The sequence below is a fragment of the Anopheles aquasalis genome, chromosome 2 (genome assembly GCF_943734665.1).
Source record: "Anopheles aquasalis chromosome 2, idAnoAquaMG_Q_19, whole genome shotgun sequence".
Taxonomy (NCBI): domain Eukaryota; kingdom Metazoa; phylum Arthropoda; class Insecta; order Diptera; family Culicidae; genus Anopheles; species Anopheles aquasalis.
In genome coordinates this window covers 57,523,147-57,535,646 of record NC_064877.1, presented here as the reverse complement: position 1 = coordinate 57,535,646, position 12,500 = coordinate 57,523,147, and the positions used below count along the sequence as shown (strand labels likewise).

Here is a 12,500-nt window from a genome sequence, read left to right as displayed (position 1 = left end):
ACGGGGAAGGGGTGTTGATTAGTCATCGGATAGGAATTCTTGCGAGAGAGCTAGTGAAGAGATTTTTCACCAACAAAAAAAAACCCTAGATGACCTCCTGGTGGCTGTCCTTCGTCGATTAGGCGAACATCCTTTTTTCGAGTGGTTTGTTTTTTCGTGAATTCTGTGCAAGAACTACGCACAACAACCGTTAGTTTGTGGAGGCCACATGACATTGTGGTCCTGTTGCTGATGATGATGATGATGATGATGAGGGGCACATCACTCGCAAGATCACTTGACAGCGACGGACCATTGGACGGACGGACGGACGAACAGCGCTGTACAACCATGCGCCATGCCGGCGCTCAAAAAGGATTCGACGCACACAAATCTCGACCCTGTCCCCGATCGTCAAAAGATAAAAGCAAACTCTGCCGCCACTCCTTGCCCGTCGACATAAACTGCCGGTGGTTGGAGTCCACCTTCCACGCCATCAGCAGCGATCGCGGACGGCTGTCATCCAGCGAGGCGGTGGTGGTGGTGCTCGGTGCTGCGTTTGATGGACTGCAGGTTTTCATCTAATTAGATTATTATTAATATCTCTTCGGCTTTGGCTACCGGTGTCTCTCTTTCTCTCTCTTGCTCTGTTGCTGTTTTTGCCATCGTCTTACCGAGTCTTGTTCGTTCTTTCTTACGATCGTGTGGTTAGACCGTGGACCGGTTCAACTCGAATCGGTTTTTATGATGCGTTTTCGGTTTGACGAATCCAACGGTGGTAATGTGCCAACATCATAATCTTTTGGGGCAATTGAATTGAATTGAACCGTCCCAGCATCCACTCGATGACTCTGAGATCGCACAAAACATCTAAATTATGGACGATTGATTATGCGCGACCTCGGGATCAGGAAACGATCATCACACAACGGTAGGGACTGTTGCCTGCTTTCCTCTACCCTTTTCCGTCAATAAATTGACGACAATTTGTTCGAAACGATACTGATGTCGGTATGAATTAGTTTGACAAAGATGTGAAAACAGTCCACGATCCGTCCGTGGAATGGCGAGCGCGAGGGCGCACGAGCACGCGAATAGTGAACGCGCCAATGTCGCCGACGCCAGGGACCACCGGTTGTGGCTGTGGATCGTGGACACGCGAGTCTAATGGAAACGGACGTTCGGGTAACGGGGTGCGCGAAACTCAAAACAAAGAACGAGCTCCAAGACTCCAGACGCGACCACGACGACCAAGACGACGATGAGTAGTCAGGAAGAAAGCATCGGCCCTGGGTTGTGACGGTCACTCCGAGGTGCCAGAGGAAGAATAAAAAATAAGATATAGACAGGACGGACGGACGGCAGGAGGACACGCTGATGATGAAGATAAAGATTATGATTTAAGACATTCGCCTCTGGGGCCCCTCGCTGGGGAGAGGGTGAAGAAGAGGCTATCGAAGCCCCACGTAGCTCACTCGACCCAGCACGAGAAGAAGGTTCCAAGGAGGATCCAAACACCCGAGACACGGCGCCTAACGACACGGTCCAGAAAGAGAGACGGAGGGAGAGAGAGAGGGAGCACTCCTAGCACCGTCGGCCCGTCGGTAACGGGCAGGGGCCAGGGGTCCTGAACAAACATAGTACAGTGGGTGGTCCCGTGTCCGCGATGTCCCAAGAAATGATCAAATTAAATTCACACCCGAGTGTCCCGCATTAGAGTCCAGCGGGATCCAGCGGTTGGGAACAGATGGAGGACTCTCTCCTTCTTTCTCTTTGCTTCGGATGCTGCAGTTCAATCGATTTGTGGTGTCGCTGCTCGGCGAGCGAGTGTTTAGCGGACGGGAGGAAAACGGTTTTTGGTAGAGTTTCTGTTAGTGCAACTACAACGAGTTTTTACTAATGCTTATGTGCAATTCAATTTTGTTGCAAATTACTTCGAGAAGATGCCTGGTCTCTTACAGAGCATGATAATGTAATCGCTTAAAATGTTTTGGTAATGTTTGTTAGTTGCAGCCCGCTGGTGAGCAAAAAAGAGATTAAAATGTTCTCGAATCACCTTTCGGGCGACAAGGACTAAAATTTGGGCTAAAAGAATTCAAGTTTGGTGAACTAAGAGGATTACACTTATGGTAAAATTGTGACTAATAATTGATTGATATATCTATCATCTAATGAAGATCGTGGTCTTCCATTTGAGTCTTTTTGCAATGAGTATAATTGACACGTTTCTACTATCTGGAGCAACTATTCGTATCGTCATCTAGATATTTAAAATTAAATTGTGCATTTAACGTCATCACGGGATTCCGCTTCTCTCCTCTACCTAATAACTTTAGTTAACCTGAATATTGGGCTATCGATGGAGCTTTTCGTCCTTAAATAAAACGAGGTAAAATCGCTTCTTAGAATTTTTAACGAATGCATTGGACCTATTTGACTTTTTTATGCGTCCCGTAATGATGCTATTTGCCTCGTACTTCTTGTAATGTTTACTTTACTTTGCACTGTTTTGTATTTTTTCTAATGCTCTGTACTGTATAATTATGTTTAAACTTTTCTGTCCATTATCCGGGATTGCCAGGGACCAGGGAGTTATTTTGACGTCATTTAGTTCCTTTTGAACAGTTTGACGGATCCATTACGTGCGGAATGGACTGCTACACGCGAAGAATTTGATGATTGTGCCATTGGGAATTCGTTAATCCTTTTGTAAAACTCTGACTGATATGTCGTACAATGAAATTCATTTAACCTTCTACTAGAGCGACTCACGAAATAATTTGACACAAATTCTACTTCATTCAGTTTAAAATTTCGTTGGATAAAATCCCGATGAGCTGATGGGCACTTGTTTCGTGGAATCATCTCGTGGTTGTTCCCCGGCTGTTATCTTGAAACCACTCGCGTGCTAATGGTTTACTGCCACGCATCACTCGATATGACTAATGACGGTAACGAACGAGCTGCTGCTGCTGCAGCGCCGCATTATTAAGAAGGGAAGCGCCAAGTTGTCACCAATTAGATCGAGCGCTCTGCCCATGCGCCCTGCAAACAACTGCAAATGTGGTGCTCGTCGTCATCGTTCGGCAGTTTACGGATGTGCCATTTGGCCTCCCCGAGCGCTGCTCCAAAGTTATCCAGAATGATGCACCACATAACATGTGGGGTGTGATGATAATTATTGCCAAGCACGCCCCACCATTCGGCGTAAATCGTTTTGCGTTTTCAAGAGACAACTGCAGCAAAGAGGAAACGGGGCAATCGGCATACGCCAAACCACAAAACCGACTGTCGGCCGCGTGCAACAGCAGACTTCAATTAGCATCCTTTTCCTACTCCGGTATGACAAACATGCTGAAACCATTCATCATACGATGGCGTCGACAACGCGTCCAAACCGTTGGTCCTTCACTCCGTTTTATGCTGCCCATAATTGAGTGTTGGTTTGATGAAAGTCAAATAAATGTTTAAGTCGACGAGGTTTTAGTGACATCGCTCACCATTCGTTCATATAGCGTAACAGCTAGCTAGCTAGTTGGCCAGCCACGAGTCCACGGGTCCGTATGAGGGCCCAGAGTCCGCACAACCCGCCCGGGGACGTATGCATGTTCGGTCCGACTTTAAGGACCGTTAAATCACCGACTTGAAAGTGTGAATAATTGCTCCAGTACACTCCTGCCGGTACTCCGGGTCGCATAAATCACGCTAGATTATGTGTTCCGGATGCGCGCACACCACGCAGGGATCACCACTTCACTTTGTCGCCTTTTTGCATGTCCCAACGGTCCGAGGTGACGGATTTCGTCCCTTTGTTCGCTTGGCTGTCCATGCTGGCCACTGGCACCGCTTTCCGTTTCTGAGAGGGCTGGCCAACGAGAGAACTATACACATTTTATGCCTTTTCCTGCTTGGCACATAGCTTGGCGTGATCCTTTCGAAATGCGCGTTGCGTTGGAACTGCAGGAAAGGACACGAAAGGACTCCTTCGCTTACGGCCGATCGGGAAAAAAGGACCCGCAAGGGCTGCGACCCCGGACACATCTGTTGCACAAATGCGTTTGTTCGGCGACCGAGGACCAACCGAAGCGAGCGGAACACACACTCGCTCGGGACAAGTGCCTCTTGAAGTCGCTTCCTTTCCTTTCGCTGCTCTAGCTGTGTAATCATCACTGGGTCAAACCCAAAAAGAACAGTCAAACGGCCGTCGGGTTTGTTTTAGACGTGGCCGGCCAGTAATGCATAGACAGTTCCACGTTTTTGCTTGCTTCCCAGTTCCGTCTCACTCCAAGCTGCGCTTTTCAAAGCCAAACATTTTTTGGCAAATGCAAACGCAGCGTAGGACCGCCGGATTCGGGACGTTTGCTGGCTTGTCAGTGGAAGTCTTCAGTCTCTTCTTCTTCTCTACTTCGGCTCCTCGCAGGCAGCCGATACCAGCTGTCTTTATTTAGAGAGGACCAAGGAGCACCAGTATGCCTGCTGCATCTCATCATCATCCAGCACTAGCATCAACCGATTCCGAGTCTTTTCGGTGTCGTCAAGATGAACCAAAGCATCAGCAACCAGCCATCCAGCCTCTAATGGAACTGACTATGTGGTTAATGATGATCTTTTCAAAAACTGTTTCGCATGTGTTCCTTGGTCCAATCTGTGCGACTCAATTCTATCAAGCACAAGCTGCTCATGGTGTAAATTGAATTCTTTTCTTCATTTCAAGCCCTTTATTGCTTTGAATTCCGGTTGAATGTTATGTGGTGTCACCAGAAGCGAGAACGAAAAACACTAAAGTAAACAAATAGAAACAACGGAATTACGGCCGAAATGGGATGCCTATGGCTCGTCTAGAACACCCGCAAACACGCGAGAATCGGTAGCTAGAAACAAAAACCCGCATTCACCTGCATTTGGTCGTTTTACAAAAAAAAAACCCGTAAACACCGAGATGGTGCTCCCGACGGTTGTTTAGTCCGGGCATTTTAGTTTCGAATTTCATCGTCCTCTCAGCTCAGCCATCATCCGCGAGCTAAGCGCCTCGAGAATGTTTCCAAAAAGTGTGATCCCGGCGGGCGCGCGCGAGCGCACGCGATAAGTGGCTCGCACTCGGACGGCCGATCATAAACCGTCGCCTGGCCGCACACCGATCACTACCGATGCTGCTGCTGCTTATGTTAATGTAAACAATATCCGTTCCGTTTGATTCCAGAAGGAACGAAGTGTTGTTGAATCATGCGAGAACGCGTTAAATGTCGCCAGAGAAATGAAAAATCTTAAACATCGCATTAAGAAGAAGGCGATCCCAAAAATCTTATCGTGCAATTCATGATGGCGCATTACGCTGCTGGATGGATTGAGGTTCCCTCGGACTTGTTTACTTTAGTGCCTCTGCCCTCATTGTTTAGGCCAAGTGGAGTCGGCCAATGTCGCCAACCGGCATAGCATGGACGACATTACGATGTAATTATTATGTAATTCAAGAATTATTACCCAAGGCCCGGGAGTCACAAGCTGACTGCGCGTGCTGTGCCGTTGTGACACCGAGCGTTAACGTCCGCGTCCGCCAGAAATAGACGCCAACCGGACGACCCGATTCATTCGCGCCCGTTTGCGCTCGATGTCATCAAGTACTTCCAGGGGCCATCTATCTTCCTAACCGTAACCGGCACCACCGGATCAATTGTTCCTGCTGCATTGGAGCATCACTTCCTGGCATTTCCGCACAAACACATTCACAGCATCCCTATGCTTCTGTGGATGGTTCCGGATCGACTACACGCGGCCAGCTATTTCGTTTTTTTTTATTTTTTATTCCTTTCGGAATAATTGTGGAGACAGCAGAGAGGCGGCCTCTGCTTCCGCCGTGCTGTGTGATAAACTAGGGCAGCAAGGGAGCACCGGGGTGTGGTAGGGAAAGGAAGGGGAGAGATATTAAATTCGATACTTTTTTACCACGGCCCCGTTGCATTTTGTGTAGACGATGCGCGTTGCGGTATGCGGCCAAAAAGTGTGTGGCATAAAAATAGACCCTTTGGACTGTGAGGACGTCTGGGAGGGAGAAGGGAGAGAGAGAGAGTGAGAGAGGGGCTGAGATGCAACATGTTACTTGAGCCTTATGGGTGCGCTGGCTATGTTCAGGGAAACTATCGGTATAAAACATTCTCAAACTATTTTCAGTTTGCCATTTACAGCATCTTTGTTTATTGTTCCGCGCTCTCTGACGAGATTCCAGAGTTCCTTTGTAGGACGCCGTTACAGATCCCGGTCGTATCGTTTCTGATAGTGCTGAGTGGAACATCTAGTAGGAAGTGCAACTATCCTGTTCCCAAAAATGATCTATTATTCATCAAGTAGTCTCCAGCCAATAACGCAGTTTCAACTTTAGTTTTCCCGTTCCTTCGAATATCTGACCATCTAATAGTGTTAAGGGGGCTTCGGTATTTTCGGGCCAAAAAAATGGCCAGTTTTTGACGATTTTTTATGACGTAACCATTGTACTTAATATTTTTCAAGTAAATGGCATATTAATTTACAACTTTTGAAAAATATATGGAATAATTTTGAGCAACATTCATTGAAAAATTAATCCGTGACATCAAATTTTGGTAGGCGTGTCGACGAAAAGATACTTTTTTCGGTGCCCATCGTAGCGACATGACGGGTCATTTGAAATATACGAATCGATATTCGTTAGAAAGGTTATATGTTTATCTAGGTAACCCCGGAGAGTTGTTGATATTCCAATGTTGTTGAGTTTTTGTTGATATTCCAATTTTTCGATTTTTGGCAGATTTTTGAAGTTCAAAAAGTGATGCTTTTTGCGATTCTGCCAGAAAAAAACGAGCTATAAATTGTTGTTAATTGTTTAAAAAAAAGTATAAACAATTTTAATGATATCTCGACGGGGTTACCTGGCAAAAAGTGTGTAAATTATGTGTTAAAAATTTCAAATCGATCGGCCCAGTAGTTTTTACGGTACGATGGACACCGACTTTATAACGTTGGTTTTGTGGAAACGCTCTTCAAAGTAGCGGGCTGCATGGAGCCTTGTATGAAACGCGGATTTTGAAAAATCTGTATCTTTGTCAGTTTTTCTTCGATTGATCAAAAACTTTTACACAATACTCTTGAAAGGATCAGCTTTCAGGGAAAAATGTTAAAAACAAGTGTCACAAAAAAAAATACCGAAACCCCCCTTAAGAGCTAGTTCCTGAGCGAATCTCCCCACCTTCCGTCCGTAAGATACCAACTAAAAAAAAAAAAAAAATCTCCCCATCAATCGATAACGTATCCTGATCGAGTGCGTCACAGGGACTGATGAAGAAGAAGAAATTCCCACCCATGGTTTGTTCCTCGTCACTCTCTCGTCAGTGACGCATGCCGTGATGGGGTATCGTCTCTACCGACGGAACATGCGTAGTACAAGCGACCACTAGTTCCGCAACAACCGTGGCCGTTGCCGCCGCCGAAAACCGGGTGTGAAAATACGCCCCAATCATGGCGCCGAAGACCACACGCACGCACCACGGCACGCCGCCATTGGCGCCGTCAGCAGGTTTTTCGGGTAGGGATGGGTGTGACACAGCGAGCATGATATCGATAAATTTCGGGGGAGATGTTTTTGGGTGGATTTATGCCTTTCGCGCTCGCGTATAGCCTGGCTCTGTGCCATGGAAGAGGAGAAGCGACCCAGCGATCCAAAATGGCAGCGATGGAGTGCCCCCGGCGGACCTCGGATCCGGAGCTTCTGGCCGGATTGGAGTATTTGGATTCGTTTATCGATTTTGCGTTCCACGGATACGGACGCACCGTCGTCAGCGCGCAGCATCATGATGATGGGACTGGTTGGGGGCCCCAGTGTGCGACAAATCGATGCCAACCCGATCCGATGTCATGGCAACGATGACGAACCGAGGGAAAACGGCTGCAATATCAAGTTACCCGCGATGCCTCCGTGCCATCGTGCGCGAAGGGCCATTCTCGATAAAATCCCGAAAAAAAGGCGATCGTCGAACGAACGCCATTTGCCACGGTCGTCCACGAATCGAGAAAAGTCCTCCAACGACGACGACTGCGTCGAGGATGACGATAAATTAATCCGTCGTAATGCGGCCTCGCCCTCGCCCTCCCTTCACGTCCATCGCTCGGGGAAGTTGAGATGATTTCTCAATCTTGGTACTCCCCGAAAGTCACGACGCGTAGCGGTTGTTCCCGTGGTAACGACTTCCTCCAACGGCAAAGGAGTCAATGGACAAAGCGGACATACCCGCCCGCGGCGTGTCGCCCCGAATTCCGGCTGGACCGGAGAGCTAACAATTAAAATAATCTGTTTAACATCAATGCTCAACGTTGTCACCCCGTACGCGGGGTGTCGAGGGAGAAATGGCTCCTCGGAAGGCTCGGAAGTACGAGGCGCTTGCCTTGTAGAACATGCACGCCAGTACGGTCTAGGCCATATATATCGTGCTCATAAATCAGCCCCCGACGGAGGTGATTTGATGGTGGAGGCTCACGTCGGTTCACTTTTTAATGGCATTTCGCTTTCGCCGTTGGTGGCATCGGAAGCGGGAACGACGTGCCTTGGATAGAGATGTTCCCTTTGGTCAATTGGATTAGGAAGGATTATTATTATTATTATTATTATTATTATTATTATTATTATTATTATTATAGCTTTTCTACCCCTATCCGTCTTCTAACGGTCCAACACCTCCAGACACCTCATGGCTCGTGACCACGGGATGTAATCTCGGTTTCAGATGGCTTTACGGTTTTACGAGCAACACGTGCTCTGTCTCGACGGTCCCAAAAGCCCAATTGTTGTGGTGGCTTGGAAGCGATGAGTTGAGAATTTGATTCGATAATTGAATCGAGTTGATTTGATGTCGTTTCGATTAGGGGCTCTTACTTAGTTGGTGTTTGCGTTGGACGTGTTTGGATTCGTGTTAAACGAAACACGTGTCACGCGGGAACACCAACGGCTGTAAAACCCATCATCAATTTAAGGATCTAGCCCCCCAGGGGAATGTGTAAAGCGATTGTAACTCGAATTTCCTCTTGACAAATTACGAATTAAACGTCCAGCAAGCGGATGCTACTAGCAAAACAACACTAGAAACGAACGAACGATATAGTTCCGATTAGATTAGATTCCGCCGCCGATCTACGAATGGCCGGTCGTAGGAGGATGCTGGTGAGGGCAATGATACGATGATCACGATAACAACACCCACCCACAGATGATCGTGGGATTGTGGGGGTGATCGTGGGACACACCAACGGAAACACTTCATTTGCTATGCAGCGAGGCAAATCCATCAGACGGAACATTGATCATGGTGCCTGGTCTGGAGCCTGGAACTCTTGCTCATTAGTGTATTCTAGCGCGAGAGAGAGCGGCCATCAGACGAAGATGAATGGAGCAGCGCGATAGCGCGTGGGGCTGAACGTTACAGACCACCCAAGTAGATTGTGTCAACGGCTACGTTCCCCCTCTCCATCCTCCAGCTGACCAAGGGTCCAATCTGCTTGTTTTACAAAACACCCAATTCATCGGTCTACAGCGCTTCTTCTTGATCGATGGTTGCGTATCTGATATCGTTTTGTACAGGAGAATTGCATCCGGTTGCATGTTACATTTCGATATCTTTTAGGTAAATTAGTGTTAAGATATGGTGCTCCGAAGGAGTAAATCAGTTTTAGATACTCTTATCACTTATACAATTTCGAGTATCCGATGATTACTGAGATGGGCGATGAGATGGGCATGTCATGAGAATAACAGACGGCTATCCAGTCAGTAAAGTATTTTGAAGTGTTCTAGGTGGACAGGAAAAGCGTGATAGGTCCAGACTGAGATGGAGCGACGGTATCAATATGAAATTTTTAAATGAATAACTTGATGGAGATGGTGTAGGATAGAAGAACTTCTGGATGTGGTGATAAAAGAGATTAACGGTCTTAGGTCTTAATTTCCTGAGGACGAAGTTCGTGAATGTTTTTGCAGAACCTTTAGGAGGAAACGTTAAGGTTCAATAATTAATAATCAAGTTTATAAAAAATGTTCGACATCGCCATGCAATGGGCAGAACGAGGATGCGTGGATTGTTTTTACACAGTCCGGAATCAATTCCGTGTTCCTCATGCGCCAAGCGTCCAAATTCAATCCAAACAACCACCTAAGCGCTTTGGAACGATACGGAATGGGGCTAGCTGGTACGCACTTTTTATGCGCCGCTCACCCATAATACTGCACGCAGCAGCACTAAAATGTTCTCACACTCTGGCCTTTGCCTAGCCAGCAAAACGGACCGACGGACGGATGGCCGGAATCCGCGTGCACACGCAACCGTGGACCGTTGCGTCGGTGAATTCATTGTCGAAAAACGGGAATATCATCGTTGTGGTGGACGCGCTCTCCAGACGATGGCTCAAATTATGGTGCGCCGGACATGTGTATGTCCAGTCAACAAAATTGTCTATTTATGCTTTGCGAACCCGACGCGTTGTGTATTTTCCCGCGCAAGTCCTCCACGCAATGCACCTGGACCTGGGCCCAGTCAGCCAGACAGACAGCCAAACCTCGGCAACGGTCCTACTCCGTTCGGTTGGTGCAAACGTGCCACAGGGAATAGGCATCTAGAGTCGAAAGCTGGGAGCGTCAGCAAATTCCATTCCGCACCAGGGCCACCTAGCGAACGGATGATCTATCTTCTCGTGATGAGCTTCTTGGAGTCACCGAGAACGAACCACAATCCAGAGCGCTCCAGTTTAAAGAGAAGAGAGTAGTGGATCTTCGTTTCCCTTTTCCGCCGTTCGGCACATCGAAGCGTATTTTCTTGTGCTGGTAGAAATCGGAGAACCCGGAGCTTGGAGCTGAACGCTGACTCAGCGTCCACCGGCCAGCCAGTCCGATTGGTAATGTCTGGGAAGGAACGGACGGGAACTTTGCGCATGTGCCCGGAGTGTGAATGAGGATCATGTTTGCTAATGCCCACCCCGGACATGGTTTAGGAGAAGGTGTGAAGGTGGAACATACGTTGGAACTCAATTGTGCCGAGGTAACGGTACTTCGGGGAGTTCTCAGAGAAACATTCCCTTTTTATCGCTGACACTCGTTTCGTGCGCTATTTGCGACGATCGTGCATTGAAACGTTTGAAGACGATCTCCTTGACCTTGATTGCAACCTTCAATTGCAACCAGCCCACGAGGAGCCAACTGGGCCAAAGGCAAACCCTTCCGATATACCCAGAATGTGGAGTCCAGGTCGACTGCTACAAAGTCCCTCACATGATGATGAATGCTGATTAATTGGAAAACATTGTTACTCACCTCCTTCTGCGCCTTAAAGTCTCTTGTCCTCCACCACCCACCGTTGTCTTTCTGGAACACGAACACACGTCTGCTTGTCTTGTCATAATTGAGAGTATGAAGTGTGAAATTACACGAAAATTAATGCCATATCCCGAAACCCTGGGGCATGTTCCATCGTCACCAATGATGGTACCGTTCAAAGTGCCTCTAGGCTCTGGCTCCCGCATAGCGTTTGGTGTCCCTTCATAATGGCTGCTATTACGGGACTCGTTCAAACCGAAAACGCCCGTGTGGCCAACGAAAATGCGCAATATAATGCCAGCCAGGAGGAGAAGAGATGCGTCATGATGGCGGTTCTTGGCCATTGTTTTGCTGCCGCCGGTGACACATCCGTTCGACCCACATAAATCAAAACCCAACTCTCTGTCGTTCCTCCGGTGCGTCACGGCGTGCGCACCGGCCTGTAACACGTAATATGGACCATCGCCCAGAGCGCACGATGGGTCTGGGTTGTTCGGAGTGTTTTTTTTTGTGAGTGTTTTAGCCTCACATCGTGCATTCCACGGGCGATAATTTGAAAAGAACCCGCACATACCATCGCACACCATAAGGGTTAATGAAGATGTGCCAGGCCACGCGGGTGGAAGCAACGGATAATGATTTATACCCCGAAGTACCGAAGGGACGCAACACGGTGGTACGGCGCTCCCGCATGAATAATGGTAGAAATAGGAAACTTCCACGGAATCCCCAGCCACCACTCGCTTTGTCATGATAAGAGAAGCGAACGACCGAGCCTTGTTTGACTGTTTTTTTCGTGTTTTCTGTTGTTCGTGTCCTTCCAGCATCGTCTACAACAATCTGTCCGATCCACTGGTAACCGGAGCGACGATACCACCGACCCTGGATGGTATTGGCGGTAGCCCATCTCTGGCGCTCGCTGGCGGCATCAATCCCTTCCACTATCCAACGGCATCACCGGCGACGACGACAGGCAGCAGCCAACACGGTAGCGGCACTGGCACACCACTGGTACCGACGGCACACTCGCTGTTCAATCACCACTCGCCAGGTGGTGGCGGAACTGGCACCAATTCCTATCGTGGTCTGAGTGGTACTTCCAGCACGCTACCGAACGGACTTGGCCTTTCGACCTACAATCCGACGGCCACAGGATCAGGTTCGGTGAGCAGTGGACTGTTGACGGCCAGTCCGG

At 48.2% G+C, this 12,500-nt stretch overlaps 1 protein-coding gene across 3 annotated transcripts in view; it reads left to right on the top strand.

The window, feature by feature from the left end:
• Positions 1-12,500, top strand: part of LOC126571794 (developmental protein eyes absent) — a 31,214-nt gene that overhangs the window by 15,029 nt on the left and 3,685 nt on the right. For all 3 annotated transcript variants that reach the window (XM_050230604.1, XM_050230602.1, XM_050230603.1), the window contains exon 4: positions 12,130-12,500. This exon is cut by the window's right edge and continues 1,238 nt beyond it. In XM_050230604.1, the coding sequence (XP_050086561.1) occupies positions 12,130-12,500 (371 nt within the window). The remainder of the gene's footprint in view (positions 1-12,129) is intronic.